Source organism: Neovison vison, chromosome X (genome assembly GCF_020171115.1).
Source record: "Neovison vison isolate M4711 chromosome X, ASM_NN_V1, whole genome shotgun sequence".
Lineage (NCBI taxonomy): Eukaryota > Metazoa > Chordata > Mammalia > Carnivora > Mustelidae > Neogale > Neogale vison.
In genome coordinates, this window is record NC_058105.1 from 20,667,494 (window position 1) to 20,693,130 (window position 25,637).

Genomic DNA, 25,637 nt, shown 5'->3' on the forward strand with positions numbered 1-25,637 from the left:
TTCCAACCACATATACCATCTGAAGATTTTGCCAGCCTACCTTGTTTGGTTTAGAATCACTGTTCTAGTGAGCTGTGTGTTAGAGGGGAAAAAAAGATTGAGAACCACTGGGTCAGGCCTCGTTAGACAAGTATGTTATAACATTCTGTTGTGAAGGTGCAGGGGTCCGTGTAATTATTTGTGCCCCCTTTTATTATTATCATGAATAATAATGGAAACATCTATCCACGACAGTGAAGAAGAGAACTCACACTTCGGTTGCATTCTGTTGAGAAGACTGTGGTTCCGTCTTGGTTCTCAGTTTGCTGCCAGAGGCTACGTATCTGGAGCATCAGTGTGGTTGATGGGTTCAGAGGAAGAGTTCAGTATCTATGTATTATCTCTCTTTGGATTTTGAGAGCTTTGTATTGATTTTGATATGTTCTCCTTCTCAGGCCCCAACAGAACATCTGAGCCCAAACGAGATGCCGGAGGACACCAGCACTCCTGAAGAGATGCCACCCCCGGAGCCCCCAGAGCCACCACAGGAGGTGACTGAAGCTGAGAAGTAGCCTATCTATGGAAGAGACTTTTGTTTGTGTTTAATTAGGACTGTGAGAGATTTAAGGGGAGAAGATAAACCTGAGACAGAGAGCAAGTGAGCTGTCCCTTTTATTGTTTTCCTTTGGTCTTTATTCACCCAACTGCACACTGGCATTTTCTTGCTGCAAGCTTTTTTTAATTTCTGGACTCAAGGCAGTCACAGAAGATGTCAGTCACCTCTGGTAACTGGACAAATGGGTCTCTGGGGCCCCGGCACTGGCTTTCCATGGCCTCAGCCACGGAGTCTCCTTGGACTCCCTTGTGTTTCCTCCAGATCCCAGCTCTCCTGCTTGGGATCATTGGGCCAATTCTGGGGTTACAGTTTCTTGAGACCGGCTCAGATCCTCTCAAGCTGCTGCATGTCCTGAGTCCAGAGACAGTCACAGAGAACCCTGACCAGGGAATCCTAATTAGATTCTTGGGGCCTTCAGAAGTGAAGAGGCTAGAGAGTGGGCTTGGAGGATGCTCCTGGCTACAAAGTGCCAACATTGCCAGCAAATCCTTTCAGGAACGGGGCAGGTAACTTCCACTTGTATTTATTCATGTAGCTTCTCCTTTGTCTCCTGCCCACTCTCTAACACCCAGGCCCCACTCTTCCAGTTAGATATATGTAAGTAGTTACTGTAGAGATAACAATTCACATTTCTTGTAGACTGTCCGGAAACTTTTTAATACCTGTGCCATCCTTAGTAAGAATTTATGAGATGCCAACGGCATGGCCCCGTGCACTCTTTGTCTCATGTCTCCTCCTTTCTTGTTAGCCCCTTTTGTTTTCCTTTTGACTCCTGCTCCCACTAGGAGCAGGAACGGCAGTAATAAAAGTCTGCACTTTGGTGGTTCCTTTTCCTCAGAGGAAGCCGGAGTGCTCACTTAAACACTACCCCCTCAGACTCCCTGTGTGAGGCCTGTAGAGGCCCTGAATGCACAAATGGGGAAACCAAGGCACAGAGAGGCTCTCCTCTCCTCTCCTCTCCCCCTATGTCCCCTCAAAAAAGAAAAAAAAAAAGAAAAAAAAAAGAATAACCAGTACTTCCATTAGGCCTCGGCTGAGTGAGGAGGGAAGGCCCAGCACTGCTGCCCTCCAGGGTAAACCCACTCCAAGGCCTTGGCCCACCTCGGGCTTGGTAACCACACGGGGGCTTCCTCCAAGCCCCACTCTTCCAGCACTTCCACCGGCAGAGTCCCAGAGCCGCTTCATCCTGGGGGTGGGCCATGGCCCCCAGTCAGCTCTGCTCAGGACCTGCTCTATTTCAGGGAAGAAGATTTATGTATTATATGTGGCTATATTTCCTAAAGCACCTGTGTTTTTCTCTTTCTAAGCCAGGGTCCTGTCTGGATGACTTACGGGGAGGGGGGGGAAGTGTAAACCAGAACTTTTACTCTATTTGAAGGTGATTAAACTGTGTCTAATGCAAACTGCCTGCCTCCTCCTTCCCCCTTCCATTTCAAGAACCACCATGAGGTTGTGAATGTCTGTGTGGGGGTGGGGGTGGGGGTTGAAGGGGTTGCTTGTTACTACCCATACTTCCATTTTCTAGGGGGCCCTTGTGTTGAAGAGATAGCTCCCAAACTCTCCATTGATCTATACCACATTCAGGCTGAAGTTTACCTTATTCCGGGCTATGAGAAAAGGGCTTTCAAGGCAATATACAGTGTTAACAAGATTGGGAGGGTCAGAGGGGATTATATTTACTGAAAAATACCTGTTCTTTATTAGGATATTGTTTTTATGCAGAGGGATGCTGTTAATTGCAAATGAGTCTTGGTTATTGAAGCAGGTTCATCAGGGCCTCCTCTTGGAAATACTTTGTTAGTGATCTTTTATAAGTGATGGTATATATTTCTTTTTAAATGGTCTAAAGTCAAGACCCCAACCAATGCCTATCTCACCCTTCCTAGCTAATTAAAATTAATGAAATTTGGCTGCTTCCAGATTTTTCTGTATGTCTTCCTATTTTCTTTGTTAGCAGGGGGTTGAGTGGAATAGTCCTTAGGGAGAGACTGACTCTGACTGACTCAGATTCCTCTCCGATCTCCCTCCACTTTCCCATTGTTTTTGTGAATCTTTCAGGTTTATCCTTGTAGTTAGATTTTAGTTAGTTCAAAATAAGGCCAAGCCTCAAGAGTTTGGAAGTTGTTAGGTTTTTCCAGTTAACCTGACACTCAGATGAACCCCTTTTTAGTCAGTTCTCAGCCTACCCTGTCTCAGCCCATCTTTTCTTTTGGGTTAGGACAGATTCTCTCCTCACTCAACTTAACCTCAGCCACTCTTCTGCTGACCCTGAGGTCTGTCAGAGCTTTCTCTCTGAGATGAAGGGTAAACCTGGAGATCCCTTATCTCTAGTGTGAAATCAGTTTTTCAAAAGTTTCTGCTTTTTTCGTACTCCCTGCCCTCTTTATTTCCCTTTATAATTCCTCTGTATTTAAGGCCTTGGCCTGAAGATCTGTCCCATTCATAGCACGTACCAGCTGGGACCTAGTCTGAGTGATGGATCACAGAGGGGATTGAAGAATTGGTTCTTCCCTGGGGAATAGGCCTTAAATTGTTCACTCTTTTCAATACCTGACATTCTTTCCACCTCTCCCCTTCCTCTCCATCCCTTAAGTTTCCTATGGACCCCACTCCCCCAGGCCACGGTGGCTGGCACAGATCCAAAACCCCTAAGGAGTGGGATTTGGCTGTTTGGGACCATTTCTTCATGTCCATTTGGCTCCGGGGGCCTTCTTTGCCCTAGCAGAGAGTGTCATCTCCCCCTTCGCATTTTTTCCCAGTGGCAGATGTGGGTTCTAATTCTGTAGCAGCTAAATTCCATTCTTCCTGCCCTGCCCTTCCTGCCTTCGCCCCTAAGGTCCCTTTTCCTACTGACCAAATCTCTTTACCTTGTTGAGGAATAAAAAGTATTTTGTTTTTAAATCTATTTTCTAACTTAAATGCAATTTAATATGTAAAACTCTGCACTTTTGTGTGAATCTATAAATGTGTATGTGTGGTAGGTTTTTCACTCTCTGGTATTTCTTAATAAAGAAATCTTTCTTTTTGGGGTGAAGCCAATTAATGAAGGAGATTTGAATGGTTTTAGAAATACAGGGATGTCTGTTTCTTTGTGCTTCTGCCTCACGCCTTTACCTGTGTCTAGTGTGAGTAACCAGCCCTTCTCCCACCTTTTGACCCCCTTGCTTTGAGAGAGCCTTCAGCCTCATGGGGCAGGGAGAGGGACCTGTCCTGTGTCTGGTACTCCTCTGGGACTACTTAGATTGGCACAAGTGGTACCCTTGCAACCTAGCATCCTCTCTCTCCCCATGGCCTAGCCCTCTTAGTCCTCTTCTTCCAGCTCTGTTCATTTAATACTTCCGAGGATGGGGCCAGGCTAGGGAAAATCACCAAGGGATCACAGTGAATGGTTTCAAAAAACCGATAATTTGCCCTTATGCTTGGTGCTACTAAAGAAGAGCAATGCTTTCAATAAATCTAGAAGCATCTGTATCAGTTTTAAGAATACATTCTAGGGGTGCCTGGGTGGCTTAATCGGTTGAGCATCCGACTCTTGGTTTTGGCTCAGGTCATGCTCTCAATTTGCGGACTATGCACCCAGCAAGAGGTCTGCTTGGGATTCTCTTTCTCCCTCTATCCCCCCTGCCACATGAGCACTCTCTCTCTCTCAAAGAAATAAATAAATCTTTTTTAAAAAAAAAGATTACACTCTAGGAACCACTTGCTATTTTTAGGCAGTAGGTTTTAGAAATAGTATCAAAAGCTTAAACTGTGAATATCATTACTTTTAAAGGATGCAAGCCCAACTCACAAAAAAGAGAGTCATTGTGAATTTCATATTTTGGATAAATATGAAGTGGGAATGGGAACTAGAAATCTGTATCTGTAAATTTTCAAATGTCCTATAGGACATCAATATAAGTGGGCAAACCTGGTGTAATTAGTTTGGCCTGATTACCTTACAAATCAACACAAAACATGTTTTTACAATTTTATTTATTTTTTAAAGATTTGTTTATTTATTTGAGAGAGAGACTGCGTAAGCAGGGGGAGGGGCAGAGGGAGAAGGAGAGAATCTCAAGCAGACTCCCCACGGAGTGAGGGGCTCAGTCTCACTATCCTGAGATCATGACCTGAGCCCAAATCAAGAGTTGGATGCTTAACATACTGAGCCACCCAGGTGCCCCTGTTTGTACAATTTCAGTATACACACTGAATTTCCAGGAATGCAACAACTGTATAAATGGAGAGAAGATGGTATTTTATTTGATTCAGAACGTTAGCAAGAGTTGTGACTTTTGAAAATCATGTCACCAACACAGTGCCACTCATGGATTTTTAAGTCGCCAGTGCAATGTACCTGTATTTGTCTTTCTTTGTAGCAATTGCATTCACAGTGGATCTACGTGTGTAAGTGGAAGCCTCTGCCTGCTTTATTATATCTTTTAGTATAGTCTTGCCCAGGCATTTGCATATTGAAATATATATTACCTTAACAAACTTCCTTTTTTTCTCCTTTATATTATAATTAGTATATTACATTACTATTCTGGAAATTATGTGTATTAGCAGGTTATATTACCTATGAAAGTCATTTAAGGATGGCAAAGGGTGCGTCACAAAATATTGTATCTACCATGGAGGATTGGGGCTGATAGGGTTGAGAACCACTACATTATGTCAAAGGTTCCTTTCTACCTCTAAATATTTGGAAAACCCCCAAAACAAACAAACATCCCCCTCCCCTCACACCCTTAATGTGCTTTTTAAATTTAAAAACAACACATGCTCATTGTTGAAAATTGGGAAAGTATAGGAAAGTAAGATGATTTTAAAAATTACTTATAAGGGGCACCTGGGTGGCTCAGTGGGTTAAGCCTCTGCCTTCGGCTCAGGTCATGATCTCAGGGTTCTGGGATCGAGTTCCGCATCCAGTTCTCTGCTCAGCAGGGAGCCTACTTCCCCCCTCTCTCTGCCTGCCTCTCTGCCTACTTGTGATCTCTATCTGTCAAATAAGTAAATAAAATCTTTAAAAAAATTACTTATAAACCCATCACCAAGATATAACTGTTAATGTTTTAGTGTATTTCTTTCTAGTCTTTTCTCTGTATATTTAAGTAAACTCTATCCCAACATGGGACTCGAACTCAAAACCTGACATCGTCTCATGCTCTACTGACTGAGCCACCAGGTGTTCCAGTGTACGTGTATATTTTTAAACATAATTGGAATTCAACTATAGACTTTGTAATTCTGCTTTTTTAAAAAAAGATCTTATTTATTCACTTGACAGACAGAGATCACAAGTAAGCAGAGAGGCAGGCAGAGAGAGAGAGAGGAAGGGAAACAGGCTCTCTGCTGAGCAGCTTGATCCCAGGACCCTGAGCCGAAGGCAGAGGCTTTAACCCACTGAGCCACCCAGACGCCCCCTGCTTTTTTTTTGTTAACGTTTTCCATATCATTAGAAATCATTTGAAAATACTTAATGATTCCATAACATATACACATCCCCCTATTGTCAGCCATGAGGAGTTTCACTTTTCATTGTTATAAATCATGTTGTGAATGATGTCTGTGATTATTTCCTTAGGATGGATTCCCAGAAGTGGAATCACTCGAGTCAAATGGAGTACTCTTTAAAGCCTCTTGATGAACATGGCCAAATCACTTTACAGAAAGCCTGTCACTGTTAATCCTGCCAGCAGTGTATTGGAGAGCCTGCTTTAACACATCTCATTTAAACATCTGGTAATCCGATACTTGTAAACTGGTGTCTCAGCGTCACTTCGTTTCTATTTCTTTCGTTAATCATGAAGTCAAACATTCTCTGCACCTCCTCTCTGCCTTATGTTTCTTGCCATTTGTATTCTGTGAATTGGCTGTCCAAACCCTTTCTTTTTCTTCTGGTGTTGGGGAGGTTTTCTAGTCGATTGGAGCTCACACTCTACCACAGGCCAGGAAATGAGGGGGCCTTGATTTAGAAGTGGCTTTACAGTGTTGGAAACATGGTGTAGAATGACATCCCTGACATTCCATGCCCCTGCACTTCCTTCAGGCCCCCTTCTCATTGCCTTTTCTGCCAGCCACTGCCCGTCTTCAGCTCTCTGGTTGTTCCAGTGTGACTAAAGGGTTGTAGCTTCGTGCCAAATTAGAGGCAGGGTGATTGTCATAAAACCAGGGCTCTGTTAAATGATGTTGCTAAAAGGAACATGTTCTCATTTACTCTTGCTCTGTCACCAGATTAAGTACTGTGACTTACCTGAGATCACATAGACAGTCACTGGTAGAGCTGAGACCAGAACCCAGATGTCCGGACTCCCAGTGCAAAGAGGTCTCTGGCATAACACAGGTGCAGACAGAGAGGTCTAAATAACTCCAAGTGTCTACTGGAGATCCTGTTCATTTATTTGACATTCAATAAGTACTGGTCGAAAACTGCGTGCTAGGGTTAACTTTAGGAGAAATGCATTACTGACCCCATTCTCTTGTGAGTTAAGAACAAACAATGATTTTTTTTTCCATTTTGGATTAACTTTACCAATGATCTCTCCATTTTAGGCATAGAGAGAGCTGACTATATATAGTCAGTCTGATATGGGAGTGGTTGTTGGGTTTTGTTTTAAACTTAAATCTCTTAAATATTTCTCCAGATCCCTGCACTTAGGTTGAACTGATGGTAGGGTTTCTTTAGCACAGAAAGTCAGGAAGTTGCCTTGCCTGGTTCCCACAGTCGAGTTGGCTGTCCTTTGTGAGGGTCATTGCCCTGGGCTCCTTGTGACGCTATCCCTGGCAGGTCCCAGAGGCAATGGTATACAAATGCTCTATTGGTAACTGTGAAGTTATAGGAAAAGATGAAGCCTACATATCAAGTGCTATAGAATTCCATTTATTTAGGGCCTTCCTGGAGGAGGAGTCTTGGCTGAGTCTAGAAGGGAGGCAGTTCCTTCCCACTTGATTGTGTTGTTGGCTGAATAATATAGAATGTGGCCGACGTTGTGTGAGAAGCTAAGGTGGCCTCTATTGTGAAGAAGTGGGAGAGCCACTTCTTTTCCCCAGCTGGGAAACCTCATACCTCATCCTGAATTTCCTGCCTTAGGTGGGGGGGAAGGTGTTGGACCTCACTGAGACTATGGTGATCAGTGCCCTTTTTTCCTTTTAAAACTCTGTTTAGCTTTTGTTTTCATGCTCTTGGTCTCTACTGGTCCTGCCATGGCCTCCGCTCATGCGAAAGATCTGGGTATGGGGGTCTGTATGAGTGAGAGAGTTGGAAGCCATGGCTAGGGGGCCGGGCCAGTGACGAACCACACTGCTGTAGGGTTTGGCAAGTAGGAGAGAAAATTTGTGGAGTTGACAGCCTTCGTTGTGGGGCTTTAGGGGAGCTGATCAGAACCTATCTGGGGAAGTCTAAGGGAAGCTTGTGAGAAACAGGGAGAGCAAGTCCATTCAGGTGGGGTGTGCTTTCCCCCCAGCTGCTTCCCTGATGGGCCGGGGAGGAGGAAGGTGCTCCTAGCCTTGACCTGGGCTCTAACTCTTTCTTCTTGAAACTGGCCTGTATCCTCTTCATTCTGGTAGCCCATGGATGTCCAAGGAAATTGCCTGAAATAAGTCTAGTGTTCAAGGCTGATCATCCTATTGTGAACAGGGCAGATCCAGGGCTTCCCCCCACTCCTCACATGGGCTTTCTCTCCATCACCAGCCTCTCTGGGCACCAGAACTGACACCCTCTACCTTGAGTCCCAACACCATCTGGGAGCTTGGATAGCAGTTTGCCTCTAGAGTGTAGCAGTCAGTCTGTAGACAAGAGCATTTGGACATGGCCTTTGTGGCCATTCTTGAGTTTAGTACCCTAGAGGTTACAAGAAAGTCAGAAGGCCACCATTTATTGTTACCTTGGGCCAGAACTTTATATGCTGATATCATTTGTATCTCTAACAACCCAAAAAGGAAGGTATTATTAGATCATTATTTTTTAAATTTAATTTTAATTTTTAATTAATTTTATTGAGATATTATTAACATATAACATTGTATACATTTAGGGCATGCAGTATGTTGGCTTTATATATTTATATACTGCAATATAGATTATTATTCTTATTTTACAGAAAAGAAATGCGTATGTATATGATTACCCCAAGTCATGTAATTAGCAAGTGGTAGAGCCAGGATTCGAAGACACTTTAGTTTAACTCCTTTGCTCTTGGTCACTACGTAAACTAGGGGTTCAAGGTAAGATGGGCCTTGAAGGAAATGAAATAGAGGGAGCAAGGTGATGTGGATTTAAGGGATCAGACACATTGTTATTCATTAGGCATTGGATTTTTTACGGGACACTCTGCTGAGTATTTTACATACACTAGTTCATTCAGTCTTTGTAACAACTTCATGGGGCTAGTACTATTTTCCTCACCTTACTGATTTGGAAAGTGAGGCCCAAGGAGGTTAAGTGACTTGTCCAGGATGACTGAGCTAAGGGACAAAGGGAAGACTTGAATTCAGGTGGGCCCTGACAACTGCTAGGCTTTGCCTGTCCTAGAGGATTTTCCACCTGCTGTCCCCAGGCCCTGGATGGGCCCAAGGTCAGAGGAAGAGCCCCATTGTGCTTTTGGACTAGTTCACTTCCACCCTTCCAAGGGGAGTTAGAGGCTATAGCTGCCTGGGCATCGGACATACTAGGCTGGCGGTGGGGGTAGAGGGTCTGCATCTGGGATGACTCAGCCTCTTGGACTGCAGCCTTGGTTTGCTGGACTTAGGGGACCTCTTGGCATCTTCTAGATGTCCATGCGCTGGAGAAGAGGTTCCGGAAGCCCTGCCTGGAGGAGGAGCTTCAGGCCATGGCTGTAGCCTCAGCTGGCACTGCCTTTCTCCTCCCTAAGGCCCTGGCCTGTAGACTACATTTCCTCCTTGCCCCTCCTTACCTGCCCTTCCCAAAGTCCTGTGGTCAGTGGAGTCTTTGCATGACTATCTACTTCTAGCCTATATCCAACCTGTAGACCCAACTGGGGCCCGATAGTTCTGAGACGCTCCCACTTTCCTCCCTAGGCTGGGAGGGGAGTTCACATCATTTCCTCAGTCTCATTTTGCTGATATTTTCCTTTCCCCAGCTTACACCTAATAGACAGATATTACCCAGGGAGTTTGAAAGGGTTAGGAATCGCCTCTGATAAGGTCCCCTTGCTGGTGTGCGAATTTTAAGTATTTGGGGCATTATTCAATCCCCACTCCCCACCTTCCCAGAAGCCTGGGCCAAAAGACAGCAGGATAATGACTTTGCTGCTGCCCCAAATTGGAGGCCAGAGGTTTGGGCCTATTTATTTGGTTTTATTTTTTTCAAAAGTTAAAATGTTCCTTTTAAAGTAGATATAGATAATAGATACTTTTGAAATTCAAACAAAAGAAGAATATAGAAAGCAAGCACTTCGCTCCCTTACTCCCCCAGTCCCATCTCACTTGTCTCAGCGGTAACAATTTGGTGCAGATCTTTCCAGTTTTTATTCTTTTTATGTTTTCCTTTTCTTAAATAAAAATGGAGTCACCCTAACAATAATGTGTTAGTATTCCCCTTTTCCCCCATGATAAAGCACAGACTTCTTTTACAACAAGAATGTTTGTACATTATTTGTATAGTTTAAACATTTTTAATTAAACAATAAAAAATCATGAAGGTTTTCCCGTGTCACTAAATATTTTTCTGCATTAATGGCTACATAGTATTGTGTGAACGAACTATAATGTATCTGATTCCCCATTTGTGTTGTTTCCAATTTCTTACTTTTACAGACAAAGCTGTTGTATGTTTGTCCGTATATCTGTGTGCACTTGTGTGGCTCTTTCTGAGGATCAGATCCTTTTGGGGGGGCATGGCTGGGTCCGTAACCCCGTTGCAAAGGGTCAGATTGCCCTCCGGAGGGCCGAGGGCCTCTGAAAGCTCGTGGGACTCCCTACTCGACTTCTTGAACCTGTCTGAGCTACAGTTTCCTCCTCTGTAAAACGAGAAGACGACGGTATGTACCTCAGCGGGTTACTGTGATTATGATCTGAGGGAATCAAGGCAAAGTGCTTGATTTCAGGCACCAGCGTGGGTGCCCGCTAAGTGACAGTAGTCAGCACTGTTGGAGCTTTGAGGCTGGGCTTCTCCTTGTTTCTTTGGGGAGGGTAAGGCTTGCCGTCTCCTGCTGCCCACAGCCACTAAGGGCAGTGGGGTGAGTGCAGCTGAGAACAAAGCCTTGAAGCAGAGTGGCCTTGTCTTGGCTCTGGGGCCAGCTCTCAGTCCAGTTTGCCCTCCCTGATGCAGTTAGCACCGGCAGAAACAGAGGAAGCCAGGGGTCGTTGTCTTTGTCCCACCTCCTGGGAAATGGTGTAGCTTCAGTGGGCACAAGGTGGGACCCAAGAGGTGGTGGCCTCAGAGGGAAGGCCCAGCCGAATCCAAATCTCTCCCTTTTGGACCCTGGACAGCCCCTAGTGCTGGCCCTTCCTCGCTGGGGAAGCCCTCAAGGCTCCTGTTAATCATTCTAGGAAGAGGCCACTCTCCAATCCCAGCAAGGCCTGTGGCCCTGGGTGCCTGTACTCAGGGGACAGCTTGTTAGTGGGAAGAGCAGAGACCGTTAGCGCTTCAAACTGGGGCTTTAGTCAGCGGGATCAATGGCAGTGGGCATCTTCAGAAAAGGGACAGATGGCCCTGAAAGGACAATGGACATCATTGTGCCAAGTACAGCTCCAAAGGATACTGGGCTGACCCTCCCCCAGCCCTCTCCCCACAGGAAAGATAACTGGAGACTGTAATTAGTTCTACCTATGTTTATTGCTGCCAACTCGTCCCCCCATCCCCTCATATTTACACCCAAACCCTTCCCCCAAGCTAGCTTTTACCAAAGTTCCTCGTAGTAGGTCCAGAAGTGTGTTCACTAAGCAGGCAGTCCTAGATGTAGTGGGCACTGTCCCCAGGCCAGCTGGGCCCGGGGGAAGGGTTGCTCTGCGAATTCATGGCAGACTTGGTACTGAGGTCAAGGGAGGCCCCACCAACAGATGTACTTCCTCCCCTTCTGGAGTTCAGGGTACATTAAAACCTTTTGCAAAACAAAGCTGGGGTAGCAGACTCCCCAGGGTCAAGCTTTGTTCTTTCTTTGCTTGTAAGAACCCACAAAGGCAGCCAAGTCTGAGTTCAGACTTGCATGTGACTTCCAAAGGGCAGTTCTGTCCTTGGAAGCCAGATCTGACCATCGGCCATCGGGCTTCAGGGCAAGTGTCATTGGACGGGGCCAGGGGTGGAAGGGGAGAGTTATGTTGCACGAGGTCTGGGCATTGTTTTAAGCTGGGGGAAGCTGCAGCTTGTCTTGAGTTATGTGGGGAGGCATGGAATGATTGAGCGGGAGGAGCCATTTCATTTGGAAGCCCAAGGCCCCTTCAGCTCCCTCAGTAAACCCCACTGGTGTCCTGGGCCACAGGTAACAGGAGAACAGACATTTAATGTCTCAGAATGTCAGAGCTGGCAAGTCCCCCAGCAAAATCCATTCTAATCCCCACCAGTTAGTGGCCAAACCTCCAAAAAAAAAAAAGTTAAGGGGAAGGAATGTGGGAAAGGAACACTTGGCTTTCTTCAAGCCTTGTTTGGGGAAATCTATCCACCCTTTGGGGGAAATCTATCCACCCATGATCGTTCGGGTCTTTTTAAAGGGCCAGCTTCCCTAGGGTTTTGAAACTGACTTGAAACACTGACTTGGCCCCCTTTCCAGGAGGAATGTGACAGGGGAAAGTGGTGTGGGAGTGAGGAGGGTTTGGGGGCCTCGGTGGTGAGGGTTGTGGGTCTCGGTGGTGAGGGATGTGGGTAGGGCGGCTCCTCCATGTCCCACTTGCTGTGGCTGGGAGCAAGCAGTGCCCAGAAGTTCTGTGCTGTCAGTAGGTGGTGGAGGGAGCAGGCTGGGCGGGTGGGATGTGCCCTTGGGTGCCTCCTCATCTGCTCCAGACAAGCCTACGGGGGCTCTGGCTAGCCCCTGCGGCCCTGGGTGCTCCTAGGGGACTAGGGCCAGGCTCAGCCCCAGTCCTTCAGGATCTGGGCCACCGTGGGAGGCCGGGTCCCTCCCTGCAATATTTGCTGCTGGGGCCCAGCCTCGGCCTGTGCTGCCACCTCTGCGTCAAGGCGCCCCGGCCAGGGAGAGGCCGTGCAGCTGCTCCTCAGCGCCTGCCAACTCCGCCTCATCACGTCCGCTCTCCGAGCCCTCGAAGCAGCCAGAGTCTCGAGGAATGTCCACCTTGGGTTCAGACACTGTGTTGGCCACTGGCTCCTGGCTGCTTTCGGCGCCCTCTTCCGCCTCCTCGCTGCCGGCTGCCGGGGCAAAGAAAGAGATGGAATATGGGGGGGCTTGGGCCTTAGCCGGGAGGGGTTCAGAAGCCCCAGGAAGCCCCTGTTTGGGGGGGGGGGTAGGGACTCTGGGAAGTCCACTGTAGGCCGTCTCTCCCTCTGGGCACCCCCCACCAACCCTGCCCCTCTCACCCTTTCCGGCTTAGAACCAGGTAGGGGTGGTTTCCAAGCCAGTGACCATGCCCAGGAGCTCAAACTACTTTAGCACCCAGCTAGGAGCTAGAAAGCTGCGCTTGTTTCCTGGCTCTGCTATTGCCCAGTGTGGAGGTCCTGAGTACATGCCTTTCCTTGGCTGGCCTTAAGTCTCCCCTTTAACCCCAAAGGCAGCTGGACCTGATCATCTCTAAGGCCTCTCTGTCGGCAGACTTTGCCCGAGACTGGAATTCAAGCGTGGAGAGGGCCTGAGCCCCGCAGAGGGGTGGCCGGGCTGAGTATGGTCAGGGGGCAGGCCGAGGCAGGCCTCCCCTCCCCGGAATACCTGCAGGCACCCCCCCACACACCCGGCTCCTAGACCCGCTCACTGTCATAGTCCAGCAGCAGCTCGGCGGCCGTGAGCAGCTTGGCCCGGTGCTGCGGGTCCATGATGTTCAGCTCGTTGAGGTGTGTTTCCCGCAGCTCTTTGAAGTCCTCCAGCGTCTGGTAGCCATTGAGCAGCAGGGTGGACGTATGCTCCTGCAGGCAGAGGCGGGCCACCGGTGTGACCACTGAGGAGCCACCTCGCTTGGGACCCCTCCCCTCCCACACAGCTGACCGTGCGCTAGCCTCCAACCCTCTCCGGGTCCTAGACCCCACGCAGATCCCGGCTCAAACCTCCAGGCCTATGCGCTCCAGCAGCTCGTGCAGAGTCTTGGGCTTGGGCCTCTTGCCCTTGCTTTGTCGGCGACTGGGGCGGGCGGGCCCCACAGCCTCCTCAGGCAGCACATCCACATAGATGAACTTGAAAGACCCCAGCCTGCCATGGAGCAGGCCCAGCCACGTGCCCACAGGTGGCTTTTCAATGATCTGGATCACATCTCCTTTCTGTGGGACGACAGGAGAGCAGAGTGGAGCAGGGGTGAGGAGACGGGTATTCCCTTGGGCTCCGTGGACACCGTCCTATCCCGGCTCAATACAGCCTCCTGCATGGGCACAGCCTGCCAGGCTCAGGAGAGGCCTGGATGCCAGCCTTACCTGCAGTTTCAGCGAGTCATGGTCGTAGGGGCTGGGAGTGAAGTCGGTGTGGACTCGTGCCCTGCCGCAGAAGGGCCCTGTGTACTGGGGGGCAGGTGCTTCCTCTCCGAAGCTGCCAGAGCCTGGGCTGGGGCTGCAGAGCTCACTGCCTGCAGGAGACGGGGCAGGGAGGAGGGTCACCTTTGTCCCAAGACAGCCGGGGCGGTGCCCAGCAGGTTCCTGCCACGCTTTGTGGCTAGAAATCCCTAGGCCTCCCTGCAGGAGCACAACCTCAACTTTGGGGCCTCAGATATGAAAGCAGTTAACCACAGAAGGAAAACTGTCTCACCGACTAAAGAATGAGCAAACTGGGAGGGCCTCTGAGACCAGCTGGGCCCAATGAACACAGAAAAGGAACACTGAAACCAGACAGGCCCACTGAGCGCTGAAGACCTCTCGCTTTATAATTGGTGGCACTGGGTCCACTCAGCTCTGGGTCTCCTGACTCCCAGTCCAGTGCTTCTGGAAGATGCCTTCCACCTGGGAAACCACACCCTAAACTCGTATTTTACTTTCTGTACATAATAAGACTCAGCATCTAGTACAACATCACATGGAAACTCAGAAGGGCTCTTTCTCTCTGGGAAGGGCTGGATGAAGAACATTATACGATGCCAAGTGGCACCCGGAGCCCAGCAAACCAAGGACTGTAGTCTAAGAGGCTGAGACTTCCCAGCTGGAGCCTCTCTGCCCCCCACCCCCAGCCTGGGATGTCAGAGGCCCAGGCGGCTGTAGCCTCTAACTCCCCTTGGAAGGGTGGGGCAGGCTGGTCCGAGAGCACAGTGGGGCTCCTCGTCTCCCTTGGGCCCCTCCGTGGCCCGGTGACAGCAAGCGGTAGCTCCTCCAGGGTAGACCTGAGTTCCAGACTGGGTCATATTGGGCAAGCGAAAAGCTCTCTGAGCCTCAGGTCTCACATCGATACAGTGGGGATAATAGTGCCAGCACCATGAAGTTACTGTGAAAATGTAACGTGAAGAGGGCTGGGAAAGTTCCCCTCCCGGACAGCCCCCTGCCTCGCCTTCACCCAGTCCTTTTCTCCAGACTCAGCAGATGTCCCCTTCTGTCCCCTACTCACCTGTGGATGCCTGGCGGCTAAGTGCTGGGAGCTCACGCTCTTCCTGCTCAGCAAAGGCCAGTGCCATCTTGTCAGGGCTAGGGCTGTCCAGGCTGCAGTCTGGAGATGTCGGGGAGTTTGAGCCCTCCTCCAGAGTGTCTCCCTGCGCGGGATGGGAGGCAGGGAGCCCTGAGCAGCCTTGGCTGGGATGCCCATGGGGCAGCGCCGAGGGCAGAGGAGAGGGGCCTGGACTCTCTGGAGGACTGGGGCCCGGCTCGAGCCCTAGCTCTGCCGCTCCGAGGCTGCCCCACAATCTCTGAGCCCAGGTCCCTGCTTCTGTCAAGTGGGAATGACCGTCCTCAGCCCGCCGATCTCACGCAGTGGGCGCTGCTTGAACGTGCTCTGTCAGCGTCCAACACTGATGTCCACGCACAAAGGGCTCCCATGCCAGAGCTTGCACTCAGAGCCGCTGCTGGGGCAGAGTCCAGCTCGCAGGGACGCTGGCGACGAACTGCCTTCTGCTGCGCTCCTCCGTGCCAGGCACGCCTGTCAGTTCCCTGCACCCTCACAGCGACCCTTGAAGACAAGCGCTATGCTCATCCCAAGTTTATAGAGGAGAAGTCATGGAGGAACGTTCCCAAGGCCACACAGGGACCCCAAACCAAGCTGGCCGGACTCCAGAGCTCCTCGGCCTCACCACGCACTTCAGGGCGGTGGCCACCCTTTCACAAACCTGCTCTCTAGGAATCGAGCCCTGATTCCTAGCAGCTGCCAATTCCTGTGCTGTAAATACTGGCCACCGTGGAGTGAGTCGCTGACAGAGCAGCGCACCACGGGGGCTCACGGCCCCACACAGAGACTACAGATGCAAATAACCTCAAGGGCACAGAGAACACTGAAAGGTAGCATAAGAACCAGGACATTATGGGGGTGCCTGGGTGGCTCAGTGGGTTAAAGCCTCTGCCTTCGGCTCAGGTCATGATCTCAGGGTCCTGGGATCGAGTCCTGCATCGGGCTCTCTGCTCAGCAGGGAGCCTGCTTCCCCCTCTCTCTGCCTGCCTCTCTGCCTACTTGTGATCTCTGTCTGTTAAAAAATAAGTAAAATCCTTTAAAATAAAAAGAATCAGGACATTATGGGTTTTGAAGATTGCCCATAGTCTCTTTATTTTCAATAGAATTTATTTAATTCTAAGTTTATAGAATGTGATTTTCAGTAATGGCTCGGTTTCACACCTGGCTCACAAAGTTCCTGAAAATTTGACCAATTACTCTCCTCAGCAGGTAGGAGCCAGTACGAGCTGACTCAGTCACACCACCCCTGGGCAACCTTCCGTAAGAGCCGTGAGCACAGCCGACTCACTGTGTGATGTCAGCTACTTGCATGCCTGCCCCACAGCTGTCTCTCCCCCTGGGCCCAAGCCAGCCTTCTCTATTTTCTCTCGTAGGGGCCCCTCTTCCAATCCAGTCTTCCCAATCCCAGAGGCTAGTTCCAAGTGAAACTTTGAGGTGGACGAATTTGCTTCTAGCAATTGCAGCTCCCTTTCAAGCGCCACTGGTCCTCCTCAGGCCTGCCTTCCTCAGAGGCTTCTGTTACCCAGACTTTCATCCCTCCTGAGACCCCACTCCTGCTCCCTTAGGACCATGTCTTGCTGCCAGGTCCATGGTGGAGTGAGTTCTCCTCCCATATGACCTTCCTTCTCATATTGAATCAGGCCCTCAGGCCCAGTACCCGAGCTGCGGCCGTCAAGGCCATGCTCACACCAGGCCACAGCCCTGCGTGTCCTCCCTGCCCCCCTAGACCGCAGGCCTCACCATCTCTTCTGACAGCGCCTTCACCATCATCTTGCCCATCTTCCTGTTCATGGTTCGGGAAATCACGGCCCTCCACTTTTTCCCCAGCTTTTTGCCGCTCTTCCCAGCATCTTCTGTGGTAGGGACACCTGACTCATCTTCTGGAATCTGTGACAACAAAGGAGGAGGTCCAGGATTTAGGGGTAGAGGGAGGCCTTCAGGTCCTGGCCGAGGATAGGGGAGGATATGGGAATGAGAGGCCCTCATCTCCTTCCCTCCTAGCCCCCAGTCCCGTATTCAGCCCTATTAATTTGTGATTAATTTGACAATTAGAGTTGACCCTTGAACATGTGCAGGTTAGGGGTGCCAACTATCTTCACCCCGTGCAGATGAAAATCCGTGTATAACATTTGACTCTCCCAAAACCTGATTATTAATAGCCTACTGTTGACCAGAAGGCTTACTGATAACAGTGGATTAATACATATTTTGTATGTATTTGTATTCTATTCTATATTCTTACTACAAAGTAAGCTAGAGAAAAGAAAACATTATTAAGAAAATGATAAGGAGGAGAAAATACATTTACAGTCCTGTACTGTATTTATTGAAAAAAAAATCTGCGTGCAAGTGGACCCATGCTGTTCAAACCTGTGTTGTTCAAGGGTCGACTGTAATTTGTAATTGAAAATAATGTGGGTGATTTCTCAGGGCCCAGAGTTTTGGCGGGTGGGAGGGCTGGCCTTCTCTATGTAAGCAGGCTTTCCTCAGCAATGCCCAGATCGCCTCTTCTCCCACCCAGGGCCGCAGCCAGATCCCCCTGGGAGGCTCTGCAACTCACATTCTCATCCAGATTAAATTCCTTCTCGCTCACCACGGGGGAGCCGGGTTTGGATTTGGCGAAATCCTTGAAGCTGCTGGAGCGCTGGAGGGAGAGCTGGAAAAAGCAGAGGTGGGGCCCTCAGTGGCTGGAGAAGGGCTGGCGGAGCCTGGAGCCGGGAGCCCTCCTGAGCAGCCCCCGGGGCTAGGCAGCACCACGGGTGCCCTGCGGAGCCGGGGCTAAGGAGCTGAAGCGTCAAGGTGTACTCGGAGCCCCCCGGGCTTCCTGCTCTTCTTCTTCTGAGAGTAGCCCCTACTGTGGGCCCCCAGAGCAAGCTCTGCACCTCAGGAGCCTCCAACGTCAGCTGGGCCTCACACAAAGCCCACACGTCCACCAGCACCTGCACTTGGGTCCCCAGAATTCTGGAGGCAAAGACCAGATGAGTCTGAGCAAAAGTGTATCTCCTGCTAGAGATGCACCTCAGCATGACGACAGCGCCACCTTTACCGACAGTGTCACCTTTACGTCACAGAGCAAAACTTCCCCAACCCTGCAGCTGCCTCTTTGCTCTGGCCCTGAGGCAAGAAGAGCAAGGCAATCCCCCCAGAGTCAGTAAGACCTGGCATTCTGCTTTCTGGAAACCCTCGGTAGAGGCTTCTTAAGGGAAGGTGCCAACAGATTTCGGACATGAATGATTGGAGCTCATTTAAGAAAAGAATGTTGCTGTTTTTTCTTCCTTCATCTCGGCCTTTAACCTTAGGCACTAACGTGATGATGACTGCTGATGACGGGTGCCAGTGTTTGGACTTTTAAACCCGGCCGATTGTTTGCACTGATGAGACTATTTTCAGGAAATGAGCTTTCTTAACTATCTAGGTATGCTCAAGGCAAGAGAGCAGCCAGAAGCCAGCGCCCAGCAGGTAAGGAGTCGGGCTTTACACACAAGAAGTAAGGCTGAGCCCTGAATCAAGATCAACAGTCAAGACCAGAGACATACACAGGAACCAGGGTTCACAGATGGCCAGGAAGATAGAGCGGGATAGACTGCAGACACCAGAGATAAGGGCTTGAGGAACTGAAGCCCCAAACCCACACAAAGCTGAAAGTTTCACATCCTCTTTCCTATGAAAGGGGGGGGGGATCCACTGACAATAGCACCTGCCCCCCAACACACACACAATTGGCCCCAACTCCTGGGGACTCCAGTGGGGACTCCTGGGGAGTTTGGTTCTCCTGGTAATTCTTGACCAAGGCACGTCAGCCATCAGGGTCAGGGGTCACACCTTCCTAGAGGTTGCAGCAAGCTAGTGCACCGGAAACTAGGTCAGCGGCCAGGCCATCAGACACGACCGCCACGAGGGCTGCCTGGATGCGGCACCCACGGCCTCCATCAGAAAGCCTCCTCTGGGGGCGCCTGGGTGGCTCAGTGGGTTAAAGCCTCTGCCTTCAGCTCAGGTCGTGATCCCAGGATCCTGGGATCGAGCCCCGCAACAGGCTCCCTGCTTGGCGGGGGGCCTGTTTCCCCCTCTCTTTCTCTCTGCCTGCCCCTGTGCCTACTTGAGATCTCTGTCAAATAAATAAATAAAATCTTTAAAAAAAAAAAAAAAGGAAAGCCTCTTCTGTGCTACACTGGGGAGTTGGGAAAGGGGCGGCCACAAGCGGGCATAGGCAGGGGATGGCATGACCATGAGGTGACCACTCGGGTTCCCATGCATCTCCTCCTTCCTCCTTCCTTGGTTTCCCCCACCCACTATTCTTTCCTCTTTTTCCCCCTTTCTTTCCCCCTCTGTCCTCCACCTTTTGTTTATTTCCTCCTCTTGAATGGCTAGGATGCAGCTGCCTGGATAACTTCCTCCTCTTATTGCCTGGAAAAGAGGGAACAGAGAGAGAGGGTGGGCACCAGTCCGGCCTGGGCCCAAGCAGGGCAGGCTGGGCTGCTATTTATAGATCGATGGGACCCGTTACGGCCTTCCCTTCACTGCCCCTCAGTTTGGTCTGCAGACCGGGAGGCTGAGAGTCGCCCCAGAAGCCCCAGGGACTGCGAGCCTGGAAAGCATGACAGAGACGGAAGTGGGCTTTGTTGGGGAGAGAAAACTCACCACCGGGCCCCAGTTCTTTCCTTTTCCTGTCATTAATCTGCAGTCTGGGGGCTGGGAGGGGGGCCTGTGGCCCCCGGAGACCTTATGTCAGGGCACCTCTGTCCCAGGTTTAGCTCAAAGCAGGAGGAAACAATCCAAAAGTGCCACGGGGGTGGCGCTGGGACTTGGGCCCTGCTGGCCACTCCTCAGCCCAGGGACATGGGCTCCAGGTGCTCCAGGTGACTAAGGGTGAGGTCCTGCCAGGGTGGTCTTTTGCTCAGCCTACCTCCAACCTTGGGGCCAACCCCACATATCCTGAAAGCCTCTGGTGACCCTGAAATGGTCCCCTTCCCGAGTATGAGGTAAAATTCTTGAGTGCCCTTGGATTTTTCCACCTGGTTTCCCTTTGGGGCAAGGCCTTCCTGGGGGTCCTGTGCCAGGCAGGAGGTAGTACCCTACACTGGTGGCCCCTTTTCCACGTCAGAGGGGAGTATTGTGGGCCTCTTGGAAAGAGCTACTTTTCTGGCATCAGACGTTGGTGAGTTCAACTCTGAGATGTTATTTTATTAATGAATTATTTAAGCTCTCCGACCCTCAATGGCTCGGAGCTAGCAGGTCATCACATCTTGGTTCTGCCGTTGACCAGCTGTATAAAGCAGGGAGAATTCTTCCACTTCTCTGGGCTTCCATGTCCTTGTGAGTAAAATGAAGACAAGGGCGCCTGCCTGGTTGGTTGCTGTGAGGATAGAAGGTGTGACTGCTAACACAGCAAGCCCTCAGCAAATGTCCACGTGTGCTTAGCCTTTCCTCTGACCCCCTCCACACTCTCACCCAGGGCGTGCCCCACCTGGAAACTTCCATCCTTCTCCGTCAGCCAGTTTCTCCCTTCCTTCAAAATCCAGTGAGACTGGAAACAGCCCACATGCCCACCAACTGTAGAACGGATGCAGGAATTGTAGCAGTCATCAAAGGGAATGGTACATAGCGATGAGCCAGGTACAGCTCTCCCTGACAATATGGATACACTGTAGATAGAGCAGAAGGGGCCAGCCACCAGAGCACTTTATATGGTTCCTTGTATAGAAAGTTCAAAACCCGGCAAAACTAAGCTATGCCATTGGAAGTCAGGATAGTGGTTACCCTTAGGGAAAGGGAGCATGTAGTGACTGGCAGGGGCATGAGAGAAGCTTCTGGGGTGTTGGAAGCGCTTTTTGTTTGTTTAAGTAAGCTCTATGTCCAAGTGGGGCTTGCACTCACCACCCCAAGATCAGGAGTTGCATTCTCTACCGACAGAACCAGCCAGGTGCCCTGAAAGTTCTTTGTTTCTTCATCTGGGTGCTACCTATGAGGGAATGTTCACCTTATGGAAGTTCATTGAGTCCAACACTTGTAATTTATACACTTCTTTGGACAGATATTATACATCCAGAGAAAGGTTTTCCAAATCCAGTTTCAAAGGCGCTGCCCTCTGTAGGAAGACTTCTCTGATCACCCCCTCAGAACTTCACACTGCTCCCCATCCGCATTTTCTACCCTTGCTTCCTGAGCGAGCTTGGCTTTCACCAGGTGTCTCGGCAACTAGCCCGTCAGCCCTTCAGCGTACCAGTCACATACCCGGCACCCTCTGGGCTTCAGGCTCTGGCCTGTGCATGTGTGGGCATCCGGTAAGAAAGGGGCTAAACACCTCCCACGTGCCCTGCACCCTGTCCAGCCCTTCGTGTGTGCCGGCTCACTCCAGGCTTACCACAGCCCCATTTTAACATCCCTACTGCCCAGCCAAGGAGATGGAGGCTCAGAAATGAAGTGTCCAAGGCAGAGTTACACAGAGGACAGAAGCAAGAACAGGTGTTCGAACCCTGGTCCGTGACACTGGAAGCTGTGTGTGTTGCTGTGTTCAGAGCCCAGTAAGTTACCTCCTGGTATAGAAATGCATTGAGTGTAATGGAAACTGTCGGTGGTGTTTGGAGGGAGCTTCCAGGACAGATGGAGGAGGAAGGGTTCAGGAGGGCTTCAAGGAGGAGGAGGCATATTTAAGCTGGGCCATGCAAGGGAGCCAGGATTTCTCTAGGAGGAACTGGGAAAGGTTTAAAGAAGAATGATAGTTAGAAACATTCTGAGCATAGCTGACTTAGTGGGAGGTGGAGCAGAAAAGGCCATGGAAGGCCCCAGCAAGCTATGCCAAGGAACTGGGGCATTAGCCTGAAGTCAACGAGCAATCACTGGAAATGCAACGTGTATGCTGGTGGGGGTGTCAGGTAGAGGTGTGCTTTCCTACTAAGGGGTAGAGTCTCTTACGCTCTTCAGATTCTTCTAGTGCTTCTGGGATCAGTAGGGGGATAAGAGAGTAAAGGGAGAAGGGATTAAGACTCTGGAGACTGACAAGTTTCGGCTTAGATCCCTGCTCTGCAGCTTACTAGCTGTGTGAACTTGGGTAAGTCACTTTATCTCTCTGAGACTTGGGCATAAAATCGAGATAGGGGTAACATCTGCCTCTGCTTCACAAAGTTCTCATGAAGAGCCAATGAGCTAAGATACAGGCAGAGTGCATGGCACCTGGCGCCTGGTGAGACCTCCCTCAGTGCAGGCTCTGAGTGCTTTTAAGTCTTGTTTCCTCCACTTCAGGGCTGGGATGGAGGCTTGGTCTTCTCTGCAGTGCGCTCCCCGCGCCCCTGCCACTCCCCTGTCGTGTGCACACGCGTGTCCATGAGAGAGTGCTCTCTCGTTTATTGTACCAGGCCCTCTATACAGCCTCCTGAGAAGTGCAGATCAAGAGCTCACCTCCTTTTCCAAGGTGAGGAACCGTGGCCCGAAGAAGGTCAATGAACTGTCCAAGGTCCTACAGCTAGGACCTGTAGGAATTCAACTCCACTTTCTGGCCCCCTACCTAGCGCATTCCCTTCTGGCAGGCTTGAGAGGAGGAGCAGGGACAGGAGAGAGAGGCCTCACTTGCCTTTGTGCTTTCCCCTCCACTGTGTCACCTCAGCCACTAAGAAGAAGGGACTTGCCCAAGGTCACAGTGCTGGAGCTGGGCTGCTGTCTCTGAGCACGGGGAAGATGCTTTCTCTACCTTCTGGAACCTTGGTGTCTCCAAGGCCATTTCCATGGTATTGAGGCTTGGAGAATGGCTCTCGAGACTGGCCCAGTCTCAGACAGGGGTGAGGCAGGGTTTGCTTTGATGATTTTCCCTAGAGGGATATATATACCTCAGAGTGCCACATGGGCCTTGCTTCTTCTGGGAGAAGCCTGGGGGAACAATCCCAGAGGCTTAGCCGCCAAATACAGAACCCAGATAATGGAAGCTAGAGAAGAAGACAGGGACTTCCGGCTTCTGTGTGTCCCTGGGCACCTCTGTCTGAGATGGCACAGGGTCCCAGTGTCAAAGTGTCAGCTCTTTCTCAGGCTGTTTCCCCCAGCTCAGCTCCCCTGTGGTTTGGGGCCCAGCATTGTCTACAGCGGTCTCTGCTTCCCACCCCCGTCAGCCAGAGAGCAAGGGGAAGTGGGACCTGCTCACCCAGGAGCAGCAGCCAATGGTAAATCTGCTGGGCCTAGCGCCAAGCAGGGCTCGGATGGGGGGGACGGAGCCTGTGTGAAGACTTGTGAATCTCTACCACCCCCTCTGCCTACCTCCACTGCAACTTAGAGAAGCACCTGGGGTGGGGAGAGTACAGCCGGAAGTGGTAGCCACCCCGGGACCTGAGATGGGGCAGGATATACACCCCAGTGCCCAGGAGCACAGTCCTTCAGCTGGCTTGGCTGAAGTGGAGATGCTCCACTGACAAGGGGGCTCCCCCATGGGGCACCTGGGCTGAGCTCCTGGGGAAAACAGCTGGACACAATCGGGGCCTGGAGGCCTTCCGAGTGGGGTCTGGGGCTAGGCCTAGATCTCTTGGACCTGGTTCAGGCCTGCTTGGGGATGGTCCTAGGATCCCGCAGGATGTGTGGAATGTACTTGCTGGTTGCTTGGGAGAGTCCGATAACCAATAAGTCTAGCAATCCTCAAATCCAACAAGAAAAATCTAGATCTGGCAGTCTTCAAGGAACATTCTGGTCTGGCCTCTGCTCCAAGAAGAGGAATATTTCAACTGTCCACAACAGCTGCTTTTCCTCTTGGCCTTTAGAATCCCGCCACTGAATTTTTCCTCCTCAGCCCCTACTTCCTATCTCACCAGCTTCATTTCCCATTCTTCACAATAACTTCTTCCTGCCTAGGAAGAACCTGTCGAACCCCTGTATCCACTGCAGGTTTGGAGAGCCTTTTCCTGAGTCTAGAAATCACCTTGGGCCCCCTCTCCAGGTTGGCGTCCTCTCCTGTGGGCCTGGGGAGCTGCAACCCAGCCGAAACAAGTGGGCAGAGTCCGGCTATGGCCAGAGGGCAGGGGCCCCAGGAGCATCATGGCGCCTCTTGGGGTGGCCCAGCAGGGCCCTGTGAGCGAGATGGCTCCTGAGAGACCAGTCTTGGGCAGAAGCAGCGGCAAGACCAGCGTAGGGGAGAGAGAATTGAGTACAGTCTAAGGATGTAACTCGAGAAGTGAATTTTATGAAATCTAGTCTAGACTTCTGGCCTCTGATTTTAGATCTCTATTTTAGATCTCTAGCCCATCATTGTAGGGTTGAATTCTGTAACTCTAGACTTCTAAGGGTCTGTAACCCTGATTCTCTAGATTTTGGAAGTCTCTTCTGTACTTGTGTTACTCTCGTAACCTTTGGGCCCCTGTACCGTTGTCCTTGGGAGAATGACCCTTGCTGACAGACACAACGTCTGGCCTTTGGTGCTTCCCACTTCTAGGAGTCCCAGAGGGCTGAGAGAGCAGAGGGAAGGAAGAAGCAAGCTCCCGGAGGTGCTCCTCACCTTTCTCTTCTGAGTGGGCTCCTTATCGCTGGCATTGGAGGGTTTGCGGCGCAACATGGTCCTCTACCTTGGTGACGCTCCGTCCCTGCGATCCTAGGTGTCGAGATGCCGAGGCCTCTTGCTCAGCCTCGCGAGCACCGTTCAGGGCGCACGGCATGGACCGAGCCTCTGGCCGCCACTCTGAGTGCTGTGGTGGCAGCTTGGGGGTGCGGGCCATGGACACCCGGCGGCAGCATACAGGAAGCTCTGCCACGTGACCTGCTCTTACAGCAATCGCGGCCCCTGCCGGCCCCTAGGGAGGAAGGAAGTCCCAACTTCGGTCTCCAGAGATTCTGATACAGACTGCTCTTAGGTTGAACAAGCAGAGAAAAGTCCCTGCCCTGCCATCTCACATCAGTCGTCACCCGTCCTGCTCCGTCTCCTTGGAGGTGACCGATCAACTTGACATGACATGGCCTCCTCAAGCCGCTGATCCCGTGGACCAGAAGCCAGAGCCAGGAGTGGGGCCATCTCTGTCTGCCCGTTAGGCCGATGCTTCTGGTCACCTTGCATCACCAAGGTCATCACTGCTACCACTACCATGACCCTACAGTCATCCCCACCGTCATCAGCACACCGACAGCTATCATCTCTCTAACAAGCACCCTCCGGCCAGCACCTCGGCTGTCACCCCCACAGTCATCACTGCTGCTAACACCCTCACTGTCATCAGCCTCCTGGCTGTCACCCTTATGGACATCCCAGCTAGTCACCGACAGTGATTGGACCCCTACAACCGTCAGCCCTATAGCCATCACCTTTATGGCTGTCAAGACATCCCCAGGGGTCACGGCGGCAGACATCCCCACTGCCATCACCACCACTTGCTAGAGCAGCCACCCTTCCTATCAACGCCGCTCAGCTG

At 50.8% G+C, this 25,637-nt stretch overlaps 2 protein-coding genes across 3 annotated transcripts in view; one reads left to right on the top strand and one right to left on the bottom strand.

Moving 5' to 3' along the window:
* Positions 1–2,504, top strand: part of ZDHHC9 (zinc finger DHHC-type palmitoyltransferase 9) — a 33,636-nt gene extending 31,132 nt beyond the window's left edge. For both annotated transcript variants that reach the window (XM_044234370.1, XM_044234371.1), the window contains one exon: positions 435–2,504. In XM_044234370.1, the coding sequence (XP_044090305.1) occupies positions 435–551 (117 nt within the window). In that variant the 3' untranslated portion in view covers positions 552–2,504. The remainder of the gene's footprint in view (positions 1–434) is intronic.
* Positions 2,505–11,356: 8,852 nt separating this feature from the next.
* On the bottom strand, positions 11,357–24,904 carry SASH3 (SAM and SH3 domain containing 3). The gene is made up of 8 exons (XM_044234648.1): positions 24,734–24,904; positions 17,828–17,923; positions 17,008–17,154; positions 15,217–15,358; positions 14,103–14,251; positions 13,743–13,952; positions 13,454–13,604; positions 11,357–12,896 (listed from the first exon to the last, which is right to left on the bottom strand). Exons 1-8 carry the CDS (start codon positions 24,788–24,790, stop codon positions 12,706–12,708), a joined length of 1,143 nt encoding a protein of 380 aa, XP_044090583.1. The 5' UTR covers positions 24,791–24,904; the 3' UTR covers positions 11,357–12,705.
* Between the last annotated feature and the right edge of the window lie 733 nt (positions 24,905–25,637).

Coding starts and splice junctions, on each gene's coding strand:
- SASH3 (XM_044234648.1), bottom strand. CDS start 24,790: ATGTTGCGCCGCAAACCCTCCAATGCCAGCGATAAGGAGCCCACTCAG. Junction 14,252..15,216: donor TAGCCGCCAGGCATCCACAG/GTGAGTAGGGGA, acceptor CGTCTCCTGCAG/GCAGTGAGCTCTGCAGCCCC. Junction 13,953..14,102: donor ATGACTCGCTGAAACTGCAG/GTAAGGCTGGCA, acceptor GTCGTCCCACAG/AAAGGAGATGTGATCCAGAT.